General features: G+C 46.5%; 1 protein-coding gene across 4 annotated transcripts in view; it reads right to left on the bottom strand.

The window, feature by feature from the left end:
- The window catches only part of LOC139277165 (monoacylglycerol lipase abhd6-A-like), a 145,193-nt gene that overhangs the window by 32,982 nt on the left and 85,060 nt on the right, over positions 1–27,151 (bottom strand). For all 4 annotated transcript variants that reach the window (XM_070895252.1, XM_070895251.1, XM_070895249.1 and 1 more), the window contains 2 exons: positions 19,191–19,304; positions 14,266–14,398 (listed from right to left, as the gene is read on the bottom strand). In XM_070895252.1, the coding sequence (XP_070751353.1) occupies positions 14,266–14,398; positions 19,191–19,304 (247 nt within the window). The remainder of the gene's footprint in view (positions 1–14,265; positions 14,399–19,190; positions 19,305–27,151) is intronic.

A 27,151-nucleotide genomic window follows, 5' to 3' on the forward strand; every position in this document is an offset into this window, starting at 1 on the left:
AGCTGTGGAGGCTGAGACATTGAATGTATTTAAGGCGGAGATGGACAGATTTTTGAACAATAAGGGAGTCAAGGGTTATGGGGAGCAGGCAGGGAAGTGAATTGAGGTCAAGATTAGATCAGCCATGATCTTATTGAATGGCGGAGCAGGCTTGAGGGGCCTACTCCTGCTCCTATTTCCTAAGTTCTTATGTTCTCTGTCTCTAGTGAATCATGAGTTAATGCCCTGTGAATGAGGATTAACCATAGCTTTGGACTCTCAGTGAAAAATAATACAATTCCAGTCAACAGAGGACATCAATGCTTTAATGCATGTTTTGTACAGCTTGATTGCTCCCAATCTGCTGCAGTATAGGCCTGAGGCAAAGTCAGATGAAATGAATCATGTGAACTGGATTCATGTGAGCTACAATAACCTTCATTAAATCTCAGATGTCACATTAAAATTTAAACTACTTTATAAGCCTGCTCTGTTACATTTTTTCTTTTCATTATTTTCATGATCCTTTGCCATCTACCAAGCACACACTGCTATAAAGCTCTTGGAATACAGTATGGAAACAAATAGCTAGATGGCACAGCTGCCTGATTTTACAGTTTCTGTTACTGATTTTCCACTAACTTCAACTGTAGCCCAACGAAAGATAACACTCTTGCACTGACAGTGTGAAGATGTTACAAGAATGATGACTTCAGGCTCTCAGTCCGAGGACAAATGACTGAAATTCAATCTCTCAGGCAGCTCGGCTGTTCTCGTATAACTGCACTGAACTTGCAATTAGTCAGCATGGATTAAACCTATTGACTCATTTCTGTGTGCCAGAGACAGGGGGCACCAGTGCCACTGACGGAATGGAGGAGCATTGAGAGAAGTGGTTTCTCTGTAAGCTATTAGCAGCAAATATAAATGGGTGCCGCTGCTGGACCACACGTGCGGTTCTTTTGTTCTCACCGTTTTTGGAATGAGCTTTCAGTTTCCAGCACAGGGCAGCAACGGTGCTTTTGCTTTGCTGCCCTGCATAAACATTCCTGATATAGGAAAATCCACAGCCAGGAATTTAAAGTTGTAATTATGACTGGGAAGCTACTGCTTTTGTACAAGATGAAGCATGCACAGTTACTATAAAGTTGTGGTCATGACTTCAGAACAACTGCGCACGTGCCGTTTCATAAGTGTTGGTCTAAATTCTGCTCCACAATCTAAAGAGGTGAAACCCGAGGACTTAACACATCCGGGCCTAGATATTGGATCGTTCCTCTACACTTTTCATGTTCTGTTGTTAATCACTTGTTTTTCCTCTACCACTGCTATCTCTCAATATGACTGCCCTCTGAAATTTTTGCTCCAGAAACCTCTCTTTCTCCCTGAGGTGTTGGATTGTTTCCAAATCTGTGTCAAGTTCTGAGATCATGAGCTTGAGTAATCTCAGTTGGAGACATTTTGCGCAGATGTGTTTGTCTGAGTTCTCATCTACTCAAAACCCCCAATTCCTGCAGGAAGCTAGTATCGACTGCTGAAACCCTCATCCACGCCTTTATCATCTCTAGACTTGACTATTCTAATGCAAAAAAAATGCTGGAAATCTCAACGGGTCAGGCAGCATCTGTGGAGAGAGAGTGTTAACGTTTCAGGTCGATGACCCTTCGTCAGTTCTGAAATGTTAACTCTCTTTCTCTCTCCACAGATGTTGCCTGACCCGCTGAGATTTCCAGCATTTTCTATTTTTATTTCAGATTCCAGCATCTGCAGTATTTTGCGTTTCTATTCTAACGCACTCCTGGCCGGCCTCCCTAGTTTTACCCTCCATAAATTTGAGGTCACCCAAAATTCTGTTCCCCATGTGCTAACTCGCTCCCAGTCCTGCTCACCCATCTCCTCTGTGTTCGCTGACCTACATTGGCTCACAGTTAAGCAACGCTTTGATTTTAAAATGATCCTCGTTTTCAAATCCCACCATAGCCTCGCTGCTCCTCCTTATTTCTGTAATCTGCTCCAGTCCTGGACCTCTGCACTCTGCCTATTCCGGCCTTTTGAACATCCCCGATTTTAAATGCTTCACCATTGCCTTCAGCTGCCTCGGTCCTAAGTTTTGGAATTCACTCCCTAAATCTCTCCACCTCTCTTTCCTGCTTTAAGACGCTCCTTAAAACCTAACTCTTCGACCAAGCTTTGGGTCATCTGTCCCAACATCTCCTTATATGGCTCAGTGTAAAAAAACATTTTTTTTGCTAACACCCCTGGAAGCACCTTGCGATATTTTATCACATTAAAGGCGCTATATAAATATTACTTGTTGTTGAACCGCACATCACTGTCCCTTCCTGTGCTGCCATTCTTAATGTAAATATTAGTTACTTTTATATTGTTATCTATTTAAATTTCAATTTCAATTAATCTACTCTGCACCTCTTACCCACTCTAGCTAAATTCCTGTTTTCACTCTGTCCCCAACTCATTCCGTTATCTGCTCACTCCGGGTCGTGCTCGCTAATCAAATTCAATTAACAACCAGTTATATTTGTCAAGTCCCAATATTAACTACCAGTAAGCTCTGAACGATTTTAAAATCAGAGTACTGTAAAAGTATTAGGGTATATAGTTTCTGATAGGAAGCCCTTTTGCTGGAAGCTTACGGGCCAACATCAATTATTAAGGATGTCATAGCAGTGCATTTGGAAAGAGGTGACATGATAGGTCCAAGTCAGCATGGATTTGTGAAAGGGAAATCATGCTTGACAAATCTTCTGGAATTTTTTGAGGATGTTTCCAATAGAGTGGACAAGGGAGAACCAGTTGATGTGGTATATTTGGACTTTCAGAAGGCTTTCGACAAGGTCCCACACAAGAGATTAATGTGCAAAGTTAAAGCACATGGTGTGGTGTATGTAGCACACAAATCACTGACTCCACACGGTCTGGTGTAAGTCCAACTGCTGTGACCTTCGTCCTTTATTGTTCAGCTCCAGAGTGCCTCCCAGGTGTGGTGGTCAGCCTCATATAGCCTGTGTTACAGGTACTACCAGGGTTTCCCACCGCAGCGCCCTCTGTGGTGTGGCATAGGGCCCAAGTTTCCACAGGATAAAAAACAGGCGTCCCTCCGAGCTGGGCGCCCGTTTATCGCGCCTAAAACGGCGCCAGAAAAAAAACGCTCTATTCTCAAGCGCTTTGCAGCTCCTTGGCTGTTTGGCGCGGCGCCCAGGGGTGGGCGGAGCCTACACTCGCGCCGATTTTGTAAGTGGGAGGGGGCGGGTACTATTTAAATTAGTTTTTTTCCTGTCGGCAACGCTGCGCGTGCGCGTTGGAGCGTTCGCGCACGCGCAGTGTGAAGGAAACATTGGCACTCGGCCATTTTTGTAGTTCTTTGTAGCTGTTTAATTTTTGAAAATTTTTTAATAAAAGCACATTGCCATCAGCACATCAACACTGAGGCTACCCTTCTCACTGTCTCCTTCCCCTCCCTCCCCTCCACAGCAACAAACGGCGGTTTTCTCCCCCTCCCTCCCCTCCACGGCAACAAACGGCGGTTTCCTTCCCCTCCCTCCCCTCCACGGCAACAAACCGCTGTCTCCTTCCCCTCCCTCCCCTTCACGGCAACAAACCGCTGTCTCCTTCCCCTCCCTCCCCTTCACGGCAACAAACCGCTGTCTCCTTCCCCTCCCTCCCCTCCACGGCAACAAACGGCGGTTTCCTCCATCTCCCTCCCCTCCCCTTCACGGCAACAAACCGCTGTCTCCTTCCCCTCCCTCCCCTTCACGGCAACAAACCACTGTCTCCTTCCCCTCCGCGGCAACAAACGGCGGTTTCCTCCCCCTCCCTCCCCTCCACGGCAACAAACCGCTGTCTCCTTTCCTTCCCCTCCCTCCCCTCCGCGGCAACAAACGGCGGTTTCCTTCCCCACCCCCCGCGGGAACGAACGATGGCTGAAGCACTTTCACACAGGGAGGAAGATGGTTTATTTAATCTTTTCTTTGCTTATAAATGTTTATTCAGGTTGGATTTATTTGTATAATATTTGTAGAAGTATGAATAAGGATTGATTGTAGAATTTAATGATTTCCCTTCCCCCCGCCCCCCCCCCCCCTCGTTCTGGACGCCTAATTTGTAACCTGCGCCTGATTTTTTAATGTGTAGAACAGGTTTTTTCAGTTCTACAAAAATCTTCACTTGCTCCATTCTACTTTAGTTTGGAGTACGTTTTCACTGTGGAAACTTTGAAATCAGGCGTCAGTGGCCGGACACGCCCCCTTTTGAAGAAAAAATTCTGTTTCAAAGTAGAACTGTTCTACCTCACTAGAACTGCAGAAAAGAAAAATGTGGAGAATTGCGATTTCTAAGATAGTCCGTTCTCCACCAGTTGCTCCTAAAAATCAGGCGCAAATCATGTGGAAACTTGGGCCCTTAGTACTTAGAATACATTTAAGGTACTGGGACGATACACACATCATTACATAACATCACCTTCCCCCCCCCCTCCCCCACCTGGACGCAGGACAACGATACACACATCATTACATAACATCACACTTGTCCAACGGAAGGCAGGTGGGCATAGACAGTGCGTTAGTATGGTACATATTATCTGGTACATTAACTGGTTATTGACTGGTAGCGGAACCTTGATTTCCTTGTTAGCCGTTATCATTGATTGTACTTCATCCATTATTTTACACAAATACAGTGGCCATTCAGCATTAAAAAATTAATTCATTATAAATTCGCCATCTCACATTAACATAGCTCATTTTGGACTCACTCTGCCTTACAGCAGTCCTTTGTGGGGACCACCTCTTGGTAAGGCCCTTTTAAGACTCCCGGGTGCATTTCCTTTGTAAGGCGCCATCTTTGATGCAGGAGGATTCCACGAGGCTTCTCCTTGGGCGCCGCCATCTTTGATGCTCTGCTGCTCCGACACGATGCCGCCGCCATCTTCTTCTCCGCCGCTCTGGATGCCCTCCGCCGCCGCAGCCTCTGCTCCCCTCCGCTGCCACCTATCCTGCGGCCGCACTTGCCGTGTCCCCCGCGGCCTCCGTAGCCCCCGACCTCCAGCTGCTGCCGCCGCCCGACACTAACAGCTCCTCGGCGGGGCTCTTCCGAACCGCCGGCCACTCCCCCCCCACTAGGCCCCTCTGTGCAGGGCTGCTTGCCTGTGGGGGCTGAGGCTGCAGGATCTCGGTGTGAGGTCCAGGCCTGGGACTTGCCTGTGGGTGGATTGAGGCTGCAGCTCCAGCTCGGTCAGCGCTGCTCTCTGGGGACCCGGGGCACGGCAGTGAAGGAATGAAGTCTTCCCAGCTCCCACGGACCTTCCCCATCCACCTCCGGCCGAGGAGTGTCGGCCCATCGCCTGAAACGACCCACAAAAAGGTAAAGCGTGCGTCTCGTCCCGGTGGGATACCTGCACCATCGCTCTGCCGAGAACAGGTATTAGTTCCCTGGTGTAGGTACGCAGCTTCGCCGTGACCGGGACCAGCTTGGGTCGTGCAGCTGGGTTAATCCACAGTTTATCAAAAGTTCTCCGACTCATCAACGACGGACCCGAGCCCGTGTCCACTTCCATACTCACTGGGAATCCGTTGATTTTTACTTCACTTATCACTGGGGGTGAATCGTCGGTGCACGTATACAGTCCAAGCACCTCATCTTCTTCTACCTGCTCCTCGCTGAACAGTGGATCATCCCCCATCTCCTCAGCCACATGGTGAGTCTGATTTCTTTTACACATACGCTGAAGGTGGCCTTTAACGTGGCAGGTATTGCACGTATACTCCGCAAACCTGCACCGGTGAGCCCCATGGCTTCCTCCACAGCGCCAGCATGGTGCTGCTTGATTGGCCCCCCTCAGCGGACTCTGAGTTCCAGGATCCCGAGGTCCGTGCTCTCTGCCCCGGGCAGAGCCACGTTCTGCAGTTTTGTCCGTGGTGGGCGCTATCCTGTGGACAGTGCCTGCCGGGTTCGAGACTGTGTGGATTATTTGCTTGGTGCTGCAAGTCGAGGTCATATGTGCCCGGCTGATGGCGATGGCCTTTGTCAGAGTGACTGTGGGTTCCGTGGCTAACAGCTTGTGAAGGAGGCCCTCGTGGCCAATCCCCATAACGAAAACGTTCCGCAAAGCATCATCAAGGTGTGCCCCAAAATCACACGGCGCCGCGAGTCTCCTGAGGTCCGCAGCATATTTGGTGATATCCTGGCCCTCGGGTCTGCAGTGATGGTAAAATTTGTATCTGGCCGTGAGGATGCTCTCCTTCGGTTTCAACTGGTCACGAATGAGTTCAGTCAGCTCCTCGTATGACTTGTCCCTGGCGCTCCCGGGTGCCAGCAAATCCCTGACGAGACAGTAAACCTCATCTCCACAACTGGAGAGCAATATCGCCTTACGGTTCTCTCTCATTGCGTATGTGTCCTCCGTCAGATCATTTGCTGTGAAGTAGTACTCGAGCCTTTCCGTAAAGGCCTCCCAATCATTGCCCACAGTAAATTCCTTCAGCGAGCCCAGAGTAGCCATGGTTGCGTGGAGTTCGTCCGCTTCCTCGTTGCCAATGTGGTGTATGTAGCACACAAATCACTGACTCCACACGGTCTGGTGTAAGTCTAACTGCTGTAACCTTCGTCCTTTATTGTTCAGCTCCAGAGTGCCTCCCAGGTGTGGTGGTCACCCTTATATAGCCCTTGTTACAGGTACTACCAGGGTTTCCCACCGCAGCGCCCTCTGTGGTGTGGCATAGTACTTACATTACACACATCATTACATAACACATGGGATTGGGGGTAGTGTGCCGACATGGATTGAGAACTGGTTGTCAGACAGGAAGCAAAGAGTAGGAGTAAATGGGGACTTTTCAGAATACCAGGCAGTGACTAGTGGGGTACCGCAAGGTTCTGTGCTGGGGCCCCAGCTGTTTACACTGTACATTAATGATTTAGACGAGGGGATTAAATGTAGTATCTCCAAATTTGCGGATGACACTAAGTTGGGTGGCAGTGTGAGCTGCGAGGAGGATGCTATGAGGCTGCAGAGTGACTTGGATCGGTTAGGTGAGTGGGCAAATGCATGGCAGATGAAGTATAATGTGGATAAATGTGAGGTTATCCACTTCGGTGGTAAAAACAGAGAGACAGACTATTATCTGAATGGTGACAGATTAGGAAAAGGGGAGGTGCAAAGAGACCTGGGTGTCATGGTACATCAGTCATTGAAGGTTGGCATGCAGGTACAGCAGGCGGTTAAGAAAGCAAATGGCATGTTGGCCTTCATAGCGAGGGGATTTGAGTACAGGGGCAGGGAGGTGTTGCTACAGTTATACAGGGCCTTGGTGAGGCCACACCTGGAGTATTGTGTACAGTTTTGGTCTCCTAACCTGAGGAAGGACATTCTTGCTATTGAGGGAGTGCAGCGAAGGTTCACCAGACTGATTCCCGGGATGGCGGGACTGACCTATCAAGAAAGACTGGATCAACTGGGCTTGTATTCACTGGAGTTCAGAAGAATGAGAGGGGACCTCATAGAAACGTTTAAAATTCTGATGGGGACAGACAGGTTAGATGCAGGAAGAATGTTCCCAATGTTGGGGAAGTCCAGAACCAGGGGACACAGTCTAAGGATAAGGGGTAAGCCATTTAGGACCGAGATGAGGAGGAACTTCTTCACCCAGAGAGTGGTGAACCTGTGGAATTCTCTACCACAGAAAGTTGTTGAGGCCAATTCACTAAATATATTCAAAAAGGAGTTAGATGAAGTCCTTACTACTAGGGGGATCAAGGGGTATGGCGAGAAAGCAGGAATGGGGAACTGAAGTTGCATGTTCAGCCATGAACTCATTGAATGGTGGTGCAGGCTAGAAGAGCCGAATGGCCTACTCCTGCACCTATTTTCTATGTTTCTATGTTTCTAACATCCCCAGCATTGAAGCACTGACCACACTTGATCAGCTCCGTTGGGCAGGCCATATTGTCCGCATGCCAGACACGAGACTCCCAAAGCAAGCGCTCTACTCGGAACTCCTTCATGGCAAACGAGCCAAAGGTAGACAGAGAAAACATTACAAGGACACCCTCAAAGCCTCCCTGATAAAGTGCCCACCGACACCTGGGAGTCCCTGGCCAAAGACTGCCCAAAGTGGAGGAAGTGCATCCGGGAGGGCGCTGAGCACCTCGCGTCTCATTGCCGAGTGCATGCAGAAAACAAACACAAGCAGCAGAAAGAACGTGTGGCAAACCTGTCCCACCCTCCCTTACCCTTAACGACTGTCTGTCCCACCTGTGGCAGGGACTGTGGCTCTCGTATTGGACAGTTCAGCCACCTAAAGACTCATTCTAAAATTCTGAGGGACTGCCTATGATGATGATGATGATGACGGTGCAAAGGTTAACCCTTGCCTTAAAATAATGCTGTGAGAATTTGGTCATGAATCATGAAAATGATAGAAACATAGAAAATAGGTGCAGGAGCAGGTCATTCGGCCCTTCGAGCCTGCACCGCCATTCAATACGATCATGGCTGATCATGCAACTTCAGTACTCCACTCCCGCTTTCTCTCCATACCCGCTGATCCCCTTAGCCGTAAGGGCCACATCTAACTCCCTCTTGAATATATCCAACAAACTGGACTCAACAACTTTCTGTGGTAGAGAATGTTCTTACACACTACTATAAATTCACACGAGGCACATTCTGCAGACAAGGTCACTGTGACCTGAACCTTTATTCACAGGACCAAGAAGTGATGACCCTGCATGGGACCTCCCTTTATATACCTGGATGACCAGGTGAGGAGTGTCTCCCACAAGTTCACCCCCTGTGGTCAAGGTGTGCATTTCTTAGGTGTATACAGTATGCAGTGTTGTTATGAAGGTTACAGTTACATGAAGGTTACATACATGACATTACTACCTCCCCCCCAACGTCTTACACGGTCAAAGATTGAGTCTTTCAGGCGGTCAACGCTCTCTTGTGGAGCGCCGCAGTTGGGGCTCTGGTTGTTGAACCTTGGCATGCGTTTCTATCACCTGTGGTGATTCCGGCTTGTCCGGGCTGGCCGCAGGGACTGTGCATGTTGCTGAATGTTCTTGTTGCTCGTTCACTGGTGGTGGTGTGGGCAACATCTCATGATCTTCCTCGTGTTCCTCAGTGTCCATGCTGAACCTTTTTTTTGAAAACTTGGTTCAGATGCTTGCGGCATATCTGTCCATTGTTAAGTTTAACCACTATGATCCTATTCCCCTCTTTGTCTATTACAGTACCCTCAAGGCAGTTGGGCCCCAAAGCGTGATTAAGAACAAATACAGGGTCATCGATTTCTATACATCTCCCCTTTGAGTTACGGTCATGGCACTCATTTTGGGACTGGCGTTTGCCCTCAACAATGTCCGACAGGACAAGATGAATGAGGGACAGCCGAGTTTTGAGTGTACGTTTCATGAGTAGCTCCGCGGGCGGGACCCCCGTGAGTGAGACCCCCGTGAGCGAGTGTGGTTGGGACCTATAGGCCAGCAGGAGGCGCAATAGGCGGCATTGAAGGGAAGGTCTTTGAATCTGGAGCATGCCGTTTTATGATTTGGACCGCACGTTCCGCCTGGCCATTGGAAGCCGGCTTGAACAGTGCCGTCCTGACATGTTTGATGCCATTACCCGACATGAGCTCCCAGAATTCATAATTAGTGAAACACGGGCCGTTGTCGCTAACAGGATGTCCAGCAAGCTGTGGGTCGCAAAGACATCACGCAGACTCTCCAGAGTGGTGGATGTCGTGCACAAATTCAAAATGATGCACTCGATCCATTTCGAGTACGCATCAACAACAACGAGGAACATTTTTCCCACGATCGGGCCCGCGTAGTCTACGTGAATACGTGACCATGGCCTGGTGTGCCAGGGCCACAGGCTGAGTGGGGCCTCCCTGGGGGCATTGTCCAGCTGTGCACATGTCATGCACCTGCGAACACAGTGTTCCAGGTCTGAGTCAATTCCCGGCCACCATACATGTGACCGGGCAATGGCCTTCATTAGCACGATGCCTGGGTGCTTGCTGTGGAGTTCCCTGATGAACGCTTCCCTTCCCTTCTTGGGCATGACTACCCGGCTGTCCCATAGTAGGCAGTCGGCTTGGATGGAGAGCTCATCCATCAGTCTGTGAAACGGTCTGACCTTCTCGGGGCATGCTCCGTGTGCGGGCGCCCAATCCCCAGTCAGGACACATTTCTTAATCAACGATAGGAGGGGATCTCTGTTGGTCCAGATTTTGATCTGGCGGGCTGTGATGGGGGAGCCTGCGCTGTCAAAGGCTTCAACAGCCATAACCATCTCAGCGCTTTGCTCCGCTGCCCCTTCAGTGGTGGCCAGTGGAAGCCTGTTGAGCGCGCCAGCACAATTTCTGGTGCCTGGCTGGTGCCGTATGGTGTAGTCATACGCAGCTAGCGTGAGAGCCCATCGCTGTATGCGAGCTGACGCATTGGCATCGACAGCTTTGCTGTCGGACAACAGGGATGTTAACTGCTTGTGGTCCGTTTCTAACTCGAACCTTCTGCTAAAAAGGTACTGGTGCATCTTTTTCACCCCTAAGACACATGCGAGTGCTTCCTTTTCAACCATCCCATATCCCCGTTCTGCTTGGGAGAGCGACCTGGAGGCATAAGCCACAGGTTGGAGTTGGCCCTCATCATTACTCTGCTGCAATACGCACCCAACCCCATAGGATGATGCATCACATGCCAAAACCAATTTCTTACAGGGGTTGTACAGAGTCAACAGCTTATTAGAACAAAGCAGTTCCGCGCCAGATTGAAAGCCCGTTCCTGACAGTCCCCCCAAAACCAATCGCAACCCTTACGCAGGAGCACATGTAGCAGCTCCAACTGTGTGCTTAAGTTCGACAGAAAGTTCCCGAAATAGTTCAAGAGTCCCAGAAATGAACGCAACTCCGCTGTGTTGCCGGGCCTGGGCGCACGACGAATCGCCTCAGTTTTGGATTCGGTAGGCCAGATCCCGTCTGCGGCAACCCTCCTGCCCAAAAACCCGACCTCTGGGGCCAAAAACACACACTTGGACTTCTTTAGTCGCAGGCCTACCCGGTCCAGTCGGCATAGCACCTCCTCCAGGTTGTGGAGATATTCCTCGGTGTCTCGACCCGTGATAAGGAAGTGGTCCTGAAATAAGATTGTTTCAGGCATAGACTTGAGCAGGCTTTCTATGTTCCTTTGAAAGATAGCGGCCGCTGATTGAATGCCAAATGGACACCTGTTGTAGATAAACAGCCCCTTGTGCGTGGTGATGGTGGTCAGTAGCTTGGATTCTTCGACCAGTTCCTGGGTCACGTAGGCTGAAGTGAGGTCCAATTTGGTGAACAGCTTGCTGCCTGCCAACGTGGCAAAGAGATCCTCCGCTCTCGGAAGCGGGTATTGGTCTTGTAGTGACACTCGGTTGATAGTGGCCTTGTAGTCGCCACAGATCCTGACCGAGCCATCCGTTTTTAGGACAGGAAAGATGGGGCTTGCTCAGTCGCTGAATTCAACGGGCGAAATTATGCCCTCTCTTAGTAACCTGTCCAACCCACTCTCAATTTTCTCCCGCATCACATACGGCACAGCTCTGGCTTTGTGGTGCACTGGTCTGGCGTCCGGGGTGATGCGAATCACTACTTTGATACCTTTGAAAGTCCCAACACCAGGTTGAAATAGTGACTCAAATTTCTGTAGGACCTGAGAGCATGAATTTCGCTCCACATATGAAATGGCGTGCACATCCCCCCATTTCCAGTTCATCTCGGCTAGCCAGCTCCTCCCCAAAAGCACGGGACCATTTCCCGGCACAATCCAGAGTGGCAACCGGTTCTCTGATCCATTATGTATGACCACCAACATTGCACTGGGATGATCTCTTTGGTATATGTCCGTAGTTGCATGTCAATGTGTTCTAGTTTGGGTCTGCTAGCTCTGAGTGGCCATAGTTTCTCGAATTGTTGGACACTCATAAGGTGACTGGCTGGCCCCCGTGCCCAGCTCCATGCGTACCGGGATGCCGTTTAATAGGACTTTCATCATCATAGGTGGCGTTTTGGTATATGAGCTGTGGATGTTTGCCACATGAACCCGCTGAACTTCAGCATCTATTGCTTTGTCCCAAGCATCAACCTGCCTTGCAGACCCCTCTTCTGGTTCATCTGCCTCGTAAATTAGCCTCGCTGCGGGCTTCCTGCACATTCTGGCTAAATGTCCACTGAAGTTCTAATTTCTACAGATAAATTGTTGAAACCTACAGGTTTTTGCAGCATATCTGCCCCCGCACCTCCAGCATGAGCTGAGATCGTTGTGAACAAAAGGGTTGTTACCAGGCATTCCTCTCTGATTGTCTCTTTGATTACTCTTGAGCACTGTTAATGGGTGTCAATGGCTCTATCCCAGGACGCACTGTCACCGTGATGCCGTAAATGTCCGTTCAACCTGCCATTGTCTCTGTTGAGGACCCACTTTAGAGTGTGTTGCTGCCTGGGTGGTGTCGAATTGCCCTTGCCTGCCTGCGGGGTTCTGAGTCGCGTTTACAATGTTAACTCCCTGCTCCATCGCCACGTTGGAAGCAGAGTTGCACGCGTATATTATCTTGGTTTGCTCCTCCCCCGCCATGAAGGTCTGAGCCATCAACGCCGCCCCTTCAAAGGTCAAGTCCTTGGTCTCAATTAGCTTTCTGAAAATCCCGGCATGACCAATGCCCTCAAAAAAGAAACCCCTTAACATCTCCCACCTGCAGGTGTCTGTGAACTTAGAGGCTGGCCAAGCGCCGAAGATCCTCAACGAAGTGCGGTTTGCTCTGTCCTTCCCGACGTCAGTGCGTATAGAATCGGTGTCGGGCCATGTGTATACTGCTCACCGGTTTGAGGTGCTCACCGATCAGTTTGCTGAGCTCTTCAAAGGTTTTGTCTGCCGGCTTCTCGGATGCGAGCAAGTCTTTCATCAGCGCGTACGTCTTAGGTCCACAGCTGGTCAGTAGATGTGCCCTTTGCTTGTCAGGCGCTGCATCTCCCAGCCAATCCATCGTGGCAAAATTCTGCTGGAGCCTCTCAACTAAATCGTCCCAGTCCTCACCAACACAGTACCTTACCCTCTGTGCTACCAGTGGCCATTCTCGTGAGTCGTTGATTCCCGTTTCTCGTCACCAAATGTAATGTCCTTACACACTACTATAAATTCACGAGGCACATTCTGCAGACAAGGTCACTGTGACCTGAACCTTTATTCACAGGACCAAGAAGTGATGACCCTGCATAGGACCTTTCTTTATATACCTGGATGACCAGGTGAGGAGTGTCTCCCACAAGTTCACCCCCTGTGGTCAAGGTGTGCATTTCTTAGGTGTATACAGTATGCAGTGTTGTTATGAAGGTTACAGTTACATGAAGGTTACATACATGACAGAGAATTCCACAGGTTCACCCCTCTCTGGGTGAAAAAGTTTCTCCTCATCTCGGTCCTATATGGCTTACCCCTTATCCTTAGACTGTGACCCCTGGTTCTGGACTTTCCCAACATCGGGAACATTCTTCCTGTATCTAACCTGTCCAGTCATAATTTTAAATGTTTCTATGAGATCCCCTCTCATTCTTCTAAATTCCAGCGAGTATAAGCCTAGCCGATCCAGTCTTTCTTCATACGTCAGTCCTGCCATCCCAGGAATTAGTCTGGTGAACCTTCGCTGCACTCCCTCAATGGCAAGCACGTCCTTCCTCAGGTTAGAAGATCAAAACTGCACATAATACTCAAGGTGTGGTCTCACCAAGGCCCTGTACAACTGCAGTAAGACCTCCCTGCTCCTATACTCAAATCCTCTCGCTATGAAGGTCAGCATGCCATTTGCTTTCTTTACTGCCTGCTGTACCTACATGCCTACCTTCAGTGACTGATGTACCATGACACCCAGGTCTCGTTGCACCTCCCCTTTTATTAATCTGTCACCATTCAGATAATAATCTGTCTTCCTGTTTTTTCCACCAAAGTGGATAACCTCACATTTATCCACATTATACTTCATCTGCCATGCATTTGCCCATTCACCTAACCTGTCCAAGCCACCCTGATAAAACATCATAGGTGAGTGTTCTGATGAAATGTCATCGAACTGAAACGTTAACCCTGTTTCTCTCTCCATTGATGCTGCCTGATCTGCTGAGTATTCCCAGCAATTTCTGTTTTTATTTCAGATTTCCGACATCCGCTGTACTTTGCTTTTGTATAGGTCAACGTTCCATTGTCTTAAACTGAAGTTCAGAGTCAGTAAGAATCTACCTGCAGGACAGATGAGAGTTAGGCCACAGATGTCCGTTGGGTGCCGAGCAGCGTAAACACCAGCAACATTACCACCCATTGATGTACCAATCAGATGGAATGGTTTCCTATTCAAGCCAATGCATTCAACAAACTGGAAAGAGAAAAAACAAATATTCAAGGTTTAGAGCTCAGCTCAACCAAGTTGACCACAATCCTCAGACTCGGTCTTGAGAAACAAGCGTGTGACCTGAGTAACAGTTTTGAAGTAGAGGCAGAGGCATGGTTCATCTACGGAATAAATATAAATATGCAGTGGCTTTTATACATAGGGCAGATCAGCAAAGTAAATTCACACAATTTCTAAGCCACAATATTACATAGAAACATAGAAAATAGGTGCAGGAGTAGGCCATTCAGCCCTTCTAGCCTGCACCGCCATTCAATGAGTTCATGGCTGAACATGCAACTTCAGTACCCCCTTCCTGCTTTCTCGCCATACCCCTTGATCCCCCGAGTAGTAAGGACTTCATCGAACTCCATTTTGAATATATTTAGTGAATTGGCCTCAACTACTTTCTATGGTAGAGAATTCCACAGGTTCACCACTCTCTGGGTGAAGAAGTTTCTCCTCATCTCGGTCCTAAATGGCTTACCCCTTATCCTTAGACTGTGACCCCTGGTTCTGGACTTCCCCAACATTGGGAACATTCTTCCTGCATCTAACCTGTCTAAACCCGTCAGAATTTTAAACGTTTCTATGAGGTCCCCTCTCATTCTTCTGAACTCCAGTGAATACAAGCCCAGTTGATCCAGTCTTTCTTGATAGGTCAGTCCCACCATCCCAGGAATCACTCTGGTGAATCTTCGCTGCACTCCCTCAATAGCAAGAATGTCCTTCAAGTTAGGAGACCAAAACTGTACACAATACTCCAGGTGTGGCCTCACCAATGCCCTGTACAACTGTAGCAACACCTCCCTGCCCCTGTACTCAAATCCCCTCGCTATGAAGGCCAACGTGCCATTTGCTTTCTTAACCGCCTGCTGTACCTGCATGCCAACCTTCAATGACTGATGTACCATGACACTCAGGTCTCGTTGCACCTCCCCTTTTCCTAATCTGTCACCATTCAGATAATAGTCTGTCTCTCTGTTTTTACCACCAAAGTGGATAACCTCACATTTATCCACATTATACTTCATCTGCCATGCATTTGCCCACTCACCTAACCTATCCAAGTCACTCTGCAGCCTCATAGCATCCTCCTCGCAGCTCACACTGCCACCCAACTTAGTGTCATCCGCAAATTTGGAGATACTACATTTAATCCCCTCGTCTAAATCATTAATGTACAATGTAAACAGCTGGGGCCCCAGCACAGAACCTTGCGGCACCCCACTAGTCACTGCCTGCCATTCTGAAAAGTACCCATTTACTCCTACTCTTTGCTTCCTGTCTGACAACCAGTTCTCAATCCACGTCAGCACACTACCCCCAATCCCATGTGCTTTAACTTTGCACATTAATCTCTTGTGTGGGACCTTGTCGAAAGCCTTCTGAAAGTCCAAATATACCACATCAACTGGTTCTCCCTTGTCCACTTTACTGGAAACATCCTCAAAAAATTCCAGAAGGTTTGTCAAGCATGATTTCCCTTTCACAAATCCATGCTGACTTGGACCTATCATGTCACCATTTTCCAAATGCACTGCTATGACATCCTTAATAATTGATTCCATCATTTTACCCACTACTGAGGTCAGGCTGACCGGTCTATAATTCCCTGTTTTCTCTCTCCCTCCTTTTTTAAAAAGTGGGATTACATTGGCTACCCTCCACTCGATAGGAACTGATCCAGAGTCAATGGAATGTTGGAAAATGACTGTCAATGCATCTACTATTTCCAAGGCCACCTCCTTAAGTACTCTGGGATGCAGTCCATCAGGCCCTGGGGATTTATCGGCCTTCAATCCCATCAATTTCCCCAACACAGTTTCCCGACTAATAAAGATTTCCCTCAGTTCCTCCTCCTTACTAGACCTTTCTAGAAAAAGAATTTGAATGATTACAGAATACACTTGGTAATTCAGTACACTTCCTTTTTAAATTTACTGGAAGCTTCTGGAACATTATCTGTTTTTGAAAATCCATCACATGACTATGAATGAAGGATTATCCTTTGCAATCTTACTGAAAGGAGAGATCAGCGTATGAACTTAATCAGCTTCACCAGCAATCCGTTTTGCATTTACGGATAATGTCCAGTTATGTAAAAAGTTAAAGCATTATTAATACTTTACTATCATGCGTATGGTAAATAATTGTGGGGTTTTTCTGTTCACATAGTACAGTAATTTCTTAATTTAAACATTTATTAGAATAACTCATAGCTACAGTCAACATCTGAACAGATGTTTAGTATTAGCCATAGTCCTTAATTGCATTAAAGACATCAAAATAGGTCTGATTCTGTTAAAGGGAAGGTTACCATGGAGATAAGCTCATTTACCATGAGAGCCCATGTTCAATTATTCAGAATGTTAATTAAAAACCCTATGCCATCAAGCGTTTCATTCTTGAATCAAGTAATATGCTTCTGTTGAGAAACATTAAGAAAATTAGGCCTTGGCTGCAGCTTTTTAATAACTGGCAGTGGCAGATGGAGCTGGTTCAGAACTGTACACTGAATTATTACAAAAATAGGTCTTCTATTAATGCATTTTAGAAAGATTCCCTGAAACCATAACAGCATTTAATATTAAAAATTCTGGCAGACTTAACTACTTGACTTCTCCATCCATTTTCAGTAAGCAGCCTATTTCACTTGCAGCTAGGATTTTACAAATGTTTGACATGAGGAGTTTCTAATTCCCCCTCTACTTTGATTCCAATAGCAAGAGTACCATTATAACTTCCAATGGTTTTGCAGATTTATACAGTGAATTAGTTGCACTGTACAGACAAGGAGGGCCTCAGGTGTGATCCTCAGTCTGTGCCGAGTTAGCTGATCCCATGCTAGAATATATTTGACAGTGAATGTTAGTAGGTTACTTGATCATGGTGACATCACAGCTGACCTAGATACTGTCCTCACCAGATATCTAAACATGCACACTTCCAGCAAGAGACCCGGGATGGTGATTAGGAACAGCAATCCTGGCTGAGTTATCCTTCCCTAACCCATGAGTATTGATTGGCCTCAGCATGGGTTGGGGAAGGGAAGGGAAGGGGAAATCAGCTGTGAATTTTGCTTCTGATCACTATTCAGTGATCCCTCCTTGAAGTGTGTGTGTGTGTGAGGATAGTATTGAGCTAAACTGTAATTCTTTCATGAACAAATAATCTGCCAACATTCACTGTCGAACCTCATAGATGAATAATGAATACTGGCTTTTGAGACAACTCGGTGCCCACAAGGAGTCAGTGTAGACAAGAAGGGGAGAAACCTGGGGAAGGAGCGTTTGTGAAAAAGATTCAAGTTAAGTGCCACTTAAGTCACCAAGCTTTCCTCGGAAGGCAATATCCCAGGGCTCTTCTGACAGCAAGTAATTTTGGTTGTGATCGACCTACCCAATCAGCCTAGCGATACGGATCTTCATTTAATCTTTGAGTAACTGTGTATGTGCAAATCTTATTTTAGTTACCATGTCTGAGACACAGTATAAAAAGGAGAAAATTCAGCACTAAGGGAACAAGTAGAAATACTGCACCAAAAGAGCATCAATTTAGGAACATAGGGAATAAGTCATTCAGCCCCTTGAGCCTGCTTCGCCATTGAATTAGATCATGGATGATCAGTACCTCAATTCCATTTATCCACCTTAGATCTATATCCCTTGATACCATTACCTAACAAAAATCTATTGCTCCCAGTCTTGAAAGCTTCAATTGTCTCAGCATCCACAGCCTTTTGGGAGAAAGAATTCCAGATTTTTACTTCCCTTTGTGCAAAAAAGTGCTTCCTGATTCGCCTCCTAAATGGCCTGGCTGCAATTTGAAGATTATAACCCCTTGTTCTTGATTTTCCCACTAGAGGAAATAGGTTCTCTATATCTACCCTATTGAATCCTTTTAACATTTTAAACACCTCAATCAGATCACCCCTCAAGGGAATACAAGCCAAGTTTATGGAACCTGCCCTCATAATTTAACCCTCTAAGCCCGGGTATCATTCTGAAGATTTTTTTTTTTTAAACTCGACATTAGGGCTTCAATACCTTGCAAACCAAGGCACCGTCTACCCTCTCAGGTGGAGATGAAAGATCCCATGGCACTATTCAAAGAGTGGGGACGTTCTCCCGGTTCCTGGCCAATATTTATCCCTCAATCAAACGTCACCAAAACAGATTATCTGGACATTTACCCAATTTCTGTTTATGGGACTGTGCTGTATGAAAATTGGCTGCCGTGTTTCCCTACATTACACCAGTGACTACACTTCAAAAGGACTTAATTGGCTGTAAAGCACTTTGGGACATCCTGAAATTGTGAAAAGTGCTATATAAATGCAACTTCATCCTTTTATTCATATAAAAGCGGTGCTTGAATTCTGCCCTTTATTTAATTATACAGTTGAATATTTTTCATTGAAGTTAAGGGAATCCCAATCCAAAATGTACGAATATATTTTGGCTTGCAGTCTGTCTCAAGATGACACCAGATATTTTTTTTTTTTAAATTGATAACAGAGCTGACAGAAACCAAAGATCAGAAATGTTCTCATGGGAATACTTCCCATGTTAGAGGAATTCAAAACAGACCTGAGCAACAAATGCTTGCAACAAGTGGTCTACTGCAGAAAGTCAGGCGGTTGCTTCCAAGACTCAGGAATAAGGGCATCATGGAAAAGGTGGCATTTCAGCTAAGCCAAAATGATATGATAAAATTCTAATTTCAGACACACAAGTAATTAAAAATTCAAAGATATAGTAAAAGAATAACTCACCTGATGAATCCTATTTACTTGTCCTTCTATGGAGTAATCGTCTATACAAGTACGGGTTGTGCCCTCATGGCCTGGCATGTCAACACAGATCAGGTGCAGGTTCTTAGGCAGAAACTGTGAGAAAGAACACACAGTTTAAGCTACTTTTGTTTAAGAACCAGACTGCCATTTGGCAGAGTCTTGGCCCACTTCAACCACTCCCAGTGATATCACATACACAGATTATTGGTTTTTCATTCACACAGAAACTACATAAAAGATCCTTTATGCTGCAGATGAATATTATAGCCCCGAACATCCACGCAGTGAGTTGCACCAGATTTGAGTCAGTGCATCTAGACCTACACCCACCAAAGCTCTGCAGAGCTGCATCACCGAGAATGTCTTGGCTCAGCTCATTTGGATATACTTGAGAATTGATTAGAGCAAATCCCATGTAAAATGAGTGTAATATGCTGGGGGCACTTGGAAATTAGAGTACAGCCTTTAAAAAGCAGGAGGTAAGTAGCTACGTATTTCAGTCAGGTGGCTGATGGCTCATGTGTGATTTTGTCCTACTTTTCAAAAATGCTTTCCACTAGAGGAATCTGACACAGGCAGAAGAGACAAGGGCATTGCATGAAAGAACAAAAGAGCTGAAAATTTTAAGTGCTGCCTCATTCTCCTTTCCTCCATCCTCCTCCACCGTGATAATGACATACAAAGCTATGCCCATAGGAACAACAAATCTGCACCTGAGAAAGCACAGTGTGTGTTCAAAATCCCCCAGTGGTCTCACATTCGCACAGGCAGTCAGAAACAAGTCCTAAGGCTGTCTAGACACAATGCCAAAGCAATTGTTCCAAAACATAATTCCTGGGGGCCTTAACCGCAACACAAATTTCCAGCAGGTTCAAAAACTCCAAGTTTCTGCCAGTCTCAACTGACCCTGGCTATAGCTGCACCCTATATTTTTCATTCTAACTTATCTTTAGAGCCTTTTAAGTGCAAAATGAGCCAATCTGGGACTACTTTGCCATTTCTCTCATTTTAATACATATTACTCGGGTGCATGAGGTTGCAGTTGGCAGATAGCAGTAAGGGCCAAATTGCGCAATAATTTTTTTTGGCGGGGTTGATTATAGGGCCGAAAACTAGCAGAAATGCCTTGCTTCCCAATATGCTGGCCAGAAAAAAATACTTGCCCCCACTTCACATTGCAGACCCACCAGAGAAGGAATTTCAGAGCCTATTGCTTTAGTGGAGATGGATTATTTCTGAAACTGCTCTAGTCAGCTGTTTCCTAAGATTATACAATGCATCATCATATGATGCATGCACCAGCAAACTCAATGACACAATCAAAAACTCCTTGTTTGTATGTAAGATTGGTAAGAGAAGGGATAACCATCCGTGGTTAACTAAGGAAATAAGGTATGGTATCAAACAATGTGGTCAAGAGGATTGGGAAACTTTTAAAAGCCAGCAAAGAACGACTAAAAAAATGAGAGAGTGGGAAGATAGATTATGAAAGTAAACTAACATAAAATATAAAAACAGATAGTAAGAGTTTCTACAAATACATAAAAAGGAAAAGAGTGGTTAAAGAGGATGATACTGGGAAATGGCAGAGACGTTGAACACATATTTTATATCGGTCTTCACGCTAGAAGACACTACAAACTTCACAATAGTGGATAATCAAGGGGCTATAGTATAGGGAGGGAGGATACAATCATTATCACTAATGAAGTTGTACTCGGTAAAATAATGGGACTAAAGGCAGACAAGTTCCCTGGACATGATAGCATGTATTTTTTGAGGTATTCCTATTCATACTTGGGTGATTCCGTATATGTGAAACTCACCACAAATATGAATGGGAATACGCCTACTTTGGTTCGGCCGGTCCACGTGATCCCAGCGCCACTTGCAAAACACCTACGTCCCTGGGATACATGAGCCTCTACGCAGGCCTACGCATGGAAGCCCAGGACCGCAGGTCTCTGAACTTCTGGGGCCACAAGGTAATTTTGTGGATTTTTTTCAGGTTGGAGGTATCCGCCCGCGGGAAGCCTCCGACCGCAATTTCTGCACCAATGTGTTGGACTGCTGCTTGCTTCTAGATACAAAGTTTATGTACCATGATGCAGTCCTGTGTCAATGTAGAGGTGAGTGGCTGGGGCATACCTTATGGAATTGTAGAAAACAACTCAACAATTCTTTCTCCCATGTCTCCTTTTCTTCTTTCTTGAAGGTGGTTCATGCTCAGGTACAGTTCCATGGCCACAGGCTGCCATCCAGTGTCTTATACAAGTGAATGCTGCCAGGATGCTGCTGCCCAATTTTATCCTCAGCCAATGCACACAAGTGTCTATTAGAGGGTCACTGGATTGTGATCTGGAGCGGGGAGCATTGGTTGATGTGCCTCCCTGTTCCTACCCAGGGACAGTGAAACCAACTGTAGTGCTCTAGCTAAAATCAGCTGATTACAGTTCAAATTTCATGTGACACCAATCATTACGAAACGCTGTTTTGATCTCTCTCTAACAGTAATATAGATGAATGGAGCTTTATAGCAAAGATTAAATAAGTATAACTGGTTTAAAAAAAAACTGATGCAGGAGGGAGCAGTATAAGAACATAAGAAATAGGAACAGGAGTAGGCCACCTGGCCCCTCGAGCCTGCTCCACCATTTAATAAGATCATGGCTGATCTGATCATGGACTCAGCTCCACTTACCTGCTCGCTCCCCATAACCCTTTATTCCTTTATCGCTCAAAAATCTGTCTATCTCTGCCTTAAATATATTCACTGACCCAGCCTCCACAGCTCTCTGGGGCAGAGAATTCCATAGATTTACAACCCTGAGAAGAAATTCCTCCTCATCTCAGTTTTAAATGGGTGGCCCCTAGTTCTAGATTCCCCCACGAGGAGAAACATCCTCTCTTCATCTACCTTGTCAAGCTCCCTCAGTATCTTGTGTTTCAATAAGATCATCTCTCATTCTTCTAAACTCCAATGAGTATAGGCCCAACCTATTGAACCTTTCGTCATAAGTTAACCCCCTCATCTCCGGAATCAACCTAGTGAACCTTCTCTGAACAACCTCCAATGCAAGGATATCCTTCCTTAAATACGGAGGCCAAAACTGTTCGCAGTACTCTCGGTGTGGCCTCACCAATACCCTGTACAGTTGTAGCAGTACGTCTCTGCTTTTATACTCTATCCTCCTTGCATTAAAGGGTAACCTTCCATTTGCCTTCCCGATTACTTGCTGTACCTGCATACTAACTTTTTGTGTTTCATACACAAGGTCCCCCAGGTCCCTCTGTACTGCAACACTTTGCAATTTTTCTCCATTTAAATTATAATTTGCTTTTCTATTATTTCTGCCAAAGTGGATAACCTCACATTTTCCCACATTATACTCCATCTGCCAAATTTTTGCCCACTCACTTAGCCTGTCTATATCTTTGCAGATGTTTTGTGTCCTCCTCACAATTTGCTTTCTCACCCATCTTTGTATCATCAGCAAACTTGGCTACATTACACTTGATCCCTTCATCCAAATCATTAATATAAATTGTAAATAGTTGAGGCCCCAGCACCGATCCTTGGGACACCCCACTAGTTACTGTTTGCCAACTGGAAAATTACCCATTTATCCCGACTCTCTGTTTTCTGTTAGTTAGCCAATCCTCTATTCATGCTAATATATTACCTCCAATCCTGTGAACTTTTATCTTCTTCAGTAACCTTTTATCTGGCATCTTGTCAAATGCCTTCTGGAAGTCCAAATACACCACATTCACTGGTTTCCCCCTTATCCACCCTGCTCATTACATCCTCAAAGAACTTCAGCAAATTTGTCAAACATGATTTCCCTTTCATAAAACCATGCTGACTCTGCTTGATTGAATTATGCTTTTCCAAATGGCCCGCTACTGCTTCCTTAATAATGGACTCCAGCATTTCTCAACGACAGATGTAAAGCTAACTGGTCTATAGGTTCCTGCTTTTTGTCTGCCTTCTTTTTTTAAATAGGGGCATTACATCTGCGGTTTTTCAGTCCGCTGGGACCGCCCCAGAATCAAGGGAAATTTGGTAGATTACAACCAATGCATCCACTATCCCCGCAGCCACATCTTTTAAGACCCTAGGATGTAAGCCATCAGGTCCAGGGGACATCCGCCTTTAGTCCCATTATTTTACCAAGTACTACTTCATTAGTGATAGTGATTGTATTAAGTTCCTCCCTCCCTACAGCCCCTTGATTATCCACTATTGGGATGTTTTTAGTGTCTTCTACTGTGAAGGCTGATACAAAATATTTGTTCAATGTCTCTGCCATTTCCCTGTTCTCCATTATCAGTTCCCCAGTCTCATCCTCGAGGGGACCAACATTTACTTTAGCCACTCTTCTTTTTATGTACCTGTAGAAACTCTTACTATCTGTTTTTATATTTTGGGCTAGTTTACTTTCATAATCTATCTTTCCTCTATCATTTTTTGAGTCGTTCTTTGCTGGCTTTTAAAAGTTTCCGAATCTTCTGGCCTCCCACTAGTCTTGGCCACATTGTATGCCCTTGTTTTCAATTTGATACCATCCCTTATTTCCTTAGTTAGCCACGGATGGTTATCCCTGCTCTTAGTTTTTCCTTCTCATTGGGATATATTTTTGTTGCGAGTTATGAAATATCTCCTTAAATGTCTGCAACTGCTCATCAACTATCCCATACTTTAATCTGGATTATGGGTTGGGGAGTTTACATGGAGGGAGAGATTAAGGGAGGATAGGAGGCTAGTGAACTCAAAGGAGAGAGAGCATGATGAATTGAGATGGAGGTTGAAATCACCGAGGATGAGAAGTCGTTCGGTGCAGAGGCTGAGGGAGGAAAGCAGTGAAGAAATATTGGTATAACATTTTTATTGTTCTTTGGTGGGCGGTAGAGAAAAATAATTTTAAATGAGGGGTGGAATAAGGTGAGATGCTCAAAGGAGGAGAAAGTGCCAGAGGAATCGGTGGACAGACCAAGGTATGATTTACTGATATCCACACTTCCACCATGGTGGTCTGAGCAGGGCAAGTGGTGGAAGCTATAGCCAGGCAGGGAGGCTTGATTTAAGGGTAAGGTATCATCGCCCCTCAACCAAGTTTCTATCAGGGCCATGATGTTGATGCAATCATCCACGATAAGCTCATGTTTAGCAAGGGCCTTGTTCGCAAGCAAACGGACATTCTGGAGGGAGATGCAAGACGGTCGTGGTGGCTGCCTCACTGCCAGTGACCACTGGGTCAGCGCTGGGGGGACTGAGTTGGATGGGGAGGAGATTGGCAAGATTAGCCCCCAGTGGGCGCACTGGGCGGGAAAGTCGGCGAGAGAGTAGGATGGGACAGTTAGGGTTGCTGCTCGTAAGGAGGTAGCGACAAGTGCCTAAATGGACCCTTCATAGGATGCCAAGAGAAGCACAGAGGGAAGCTATAGGCTATCTAAGAGGGAGTCAAACCTCGGATGGCAGCAGGAGAGTAGGAAGGTCGATGAGTAATAAAGGGTTTGGGTAGGGATTTGGGTGGGCAGAGTATCCGCGAGAGGAGAGATGAAAGGAGGCATGAAGTCGGGAAAGAACGGTCAGGGAGGAATAAAATGAAAAGGAAAGAGTTGGAAAAAGTGTAAAGTATTGAATAGTTTGGGTCCTGAGTGGTAGCCAAAGTGTGCACACGAGTGGACACAGGGGAAAGCTCAGGTCACAAAGGCCCGTTTAAATGTAGTAGCTCATGGGATACAATAGTAGGGAGACTGTTATTATATGAATAAAGAGTCTGACTGGATACTGTGAGCTCAAAGTAAAGTGTGAGCTTAGTCTTTTATTGCAGGTCTCCAGAGTGCCTCTCCAGCCTTTGAGGCCTCCTTAAGTACTTGTGCTCCCAAAGGATTGTGGGATCCCTTGGGACTCCAGGGGATGAGCCCTCTGGTGGCTGTACAAGGTATGTACAAGTTTACATACATAACAACACTCTCGCTCTCTTCCCCCGCTCCCCCCCCCTCCCCAAAGTCAATAGTGTAACTATTTACAATGCGAGTCGATCTGGGGCCTTACTTTCCCTGGTTGATCGCCTCGGTGCAAATGCTGGTTTTGGTGAATCGTTTGTTGGGCCCTCGCTGGGCTGCTGTGCAGCTGGCCTTGCTGGGCTACCTGGTGTGGTGAGTCCTGCTGGGCTGTTGCGGGTGATGGGTTCTGCTTTGTGGCCAACCGCGGTGTCCGTTACCACTGGTATGTATGTTGGGGGGTTACAGAAGGAAGGGTCCAAGGTGGGTTGCTCAGGATAGTCCGTGAATCTGAGTTTGATTTGGTCCAAGTGTTTCCAGCGAATGAGTCCATTTGAAAGTTTGACCTGAAATACCCTGCTCCCCTCTTTGGTCACGATAGTGCCAGGAAGCCACTTGGGACCCTGTCCATAATTCAATACAAATACAGGATCATTGATTTAAATTTTGCGTGACACATTAGCGCTATCATGATATGTACTTTGTTGAAGCCGCCTGCTCTCTACCGGTTCATGTAGATCAGGGTGAACTTATGAGAGCCTTGTCTTAAGTGCCCTTTTCATGAGCAGTTCAGCAGGTGGGATCCCAGTGAGTGGGGTCTCGTGCAGTAGCTAAGCAGAACTCGAGATAGGCAAGTCTGCAGTGAGTCCTCAGTTACCCTCTTCAAGCTCTGCTTGATGGTTTGCACTGCTCTCTCTGCCTGACCATTGGATGCTGGTTTGAACGGGGCAAATGTGACATGTTTGATCCCGTTACGGGTCATGAACTCTTTGAACTCAGCACTGGTAAAACATGGCCCGTTGTCGCTCACAAGGACATCAGGTAGTCTGTGCGTGGCAAACATGGCCCACAGACTTTCAGTGGTGACAGCGGACGTGCTTGCCGACATTATCTCACATTCAATCCATTTGGAGTACGCATCTACAACCACAAGGAACATTTTACCCAAAAACAGGCCTGCATAGTCGACATGGACCCTGGACCACGGTTTGGAGGGCCAGGACCATAAACTTAGCGGCACCTCCCTGGGTGCATTGCTTAATTGCGAGCATGTGTTACATCTGTGCACGCAGGATTCCAAGTATGCATCGATACCGGGCTAGCACACGTGGGATCTGGCTATCGCTTTCATCATTACAATGCCAGGGTGGGTACTGTGGAGGTCACTAATGAAAGTGTCTCTGCCCTTCTTGGGGACCACTACCCGATTGCCCGACAGAAGGCAGTCTGCCTGTATAGACATTTCATCTTTGCGCCGCTGGTATGGCTTTATCTCTTCCTGCATTTCCACTGGGACACTGGACCAGCTCCCATGAAGCACACAATTTTTTTATTTTACTCGGGACAGCAAGGGGTCCTGGGCTCATCCAGGTTCTAATCTGTTGGGCTGTGACTGGTGATTTCTCACTCCTAAATGTTTCCATAACAATGACTAAATCTGCGGGCTGCGCCATTTCCATCCCTGTGGTGGGCAATGGCAGCCTACTAAGAGCATCGGCACAGTTTTCTGAGCCTGGTCTGTGGCGGATGGCGTAGTTGTATGCAGATAGCGTGAGCGCCCATCTCTGGATGCAGGCCGATGCATTCGTATTTATCTCCTTAGTCTCAGAAAACAGGGATATTAGTGGCTTATGGTCCATTTCCAATTCAAATTTTAGCCCAAACAGATATTGATGCATTTTCTTTACCCCATAGACACAACCTAATGCTTCTTTTTCAACCATGCTGTCGGCTCTCTCAGCCTGAGACAAACTTCTGAATGCACAAGCAACTGGTTGCAATTTCCCAGATTCATTAGCTTGTTGCAATACACACCCGTCACCATATGACGACGCATCACATGCTAGTACCAAACCCTTACATGGATATTATGACACAAGCAATTTGTTTGAGCATAACAATTTTCTAGCTTTTACAAAGGCATTTTCTTG

This window comes from Pristiophorus japonicus, chromosome 12, assembly GCF_044704955.1.
Source record: "Pristiophorus japonicus isolate sPriJap1 chromosome 12, sPriJap1.hap1, whole genome shotgun sequence".
In the NCBI taxonomy this organism is placed as follows: Eukaryota; Metazoa; Chordata; class Chondrichthyes; family Pristiophoridae; genus Pristiophorus; species Pristiophorus japonicus.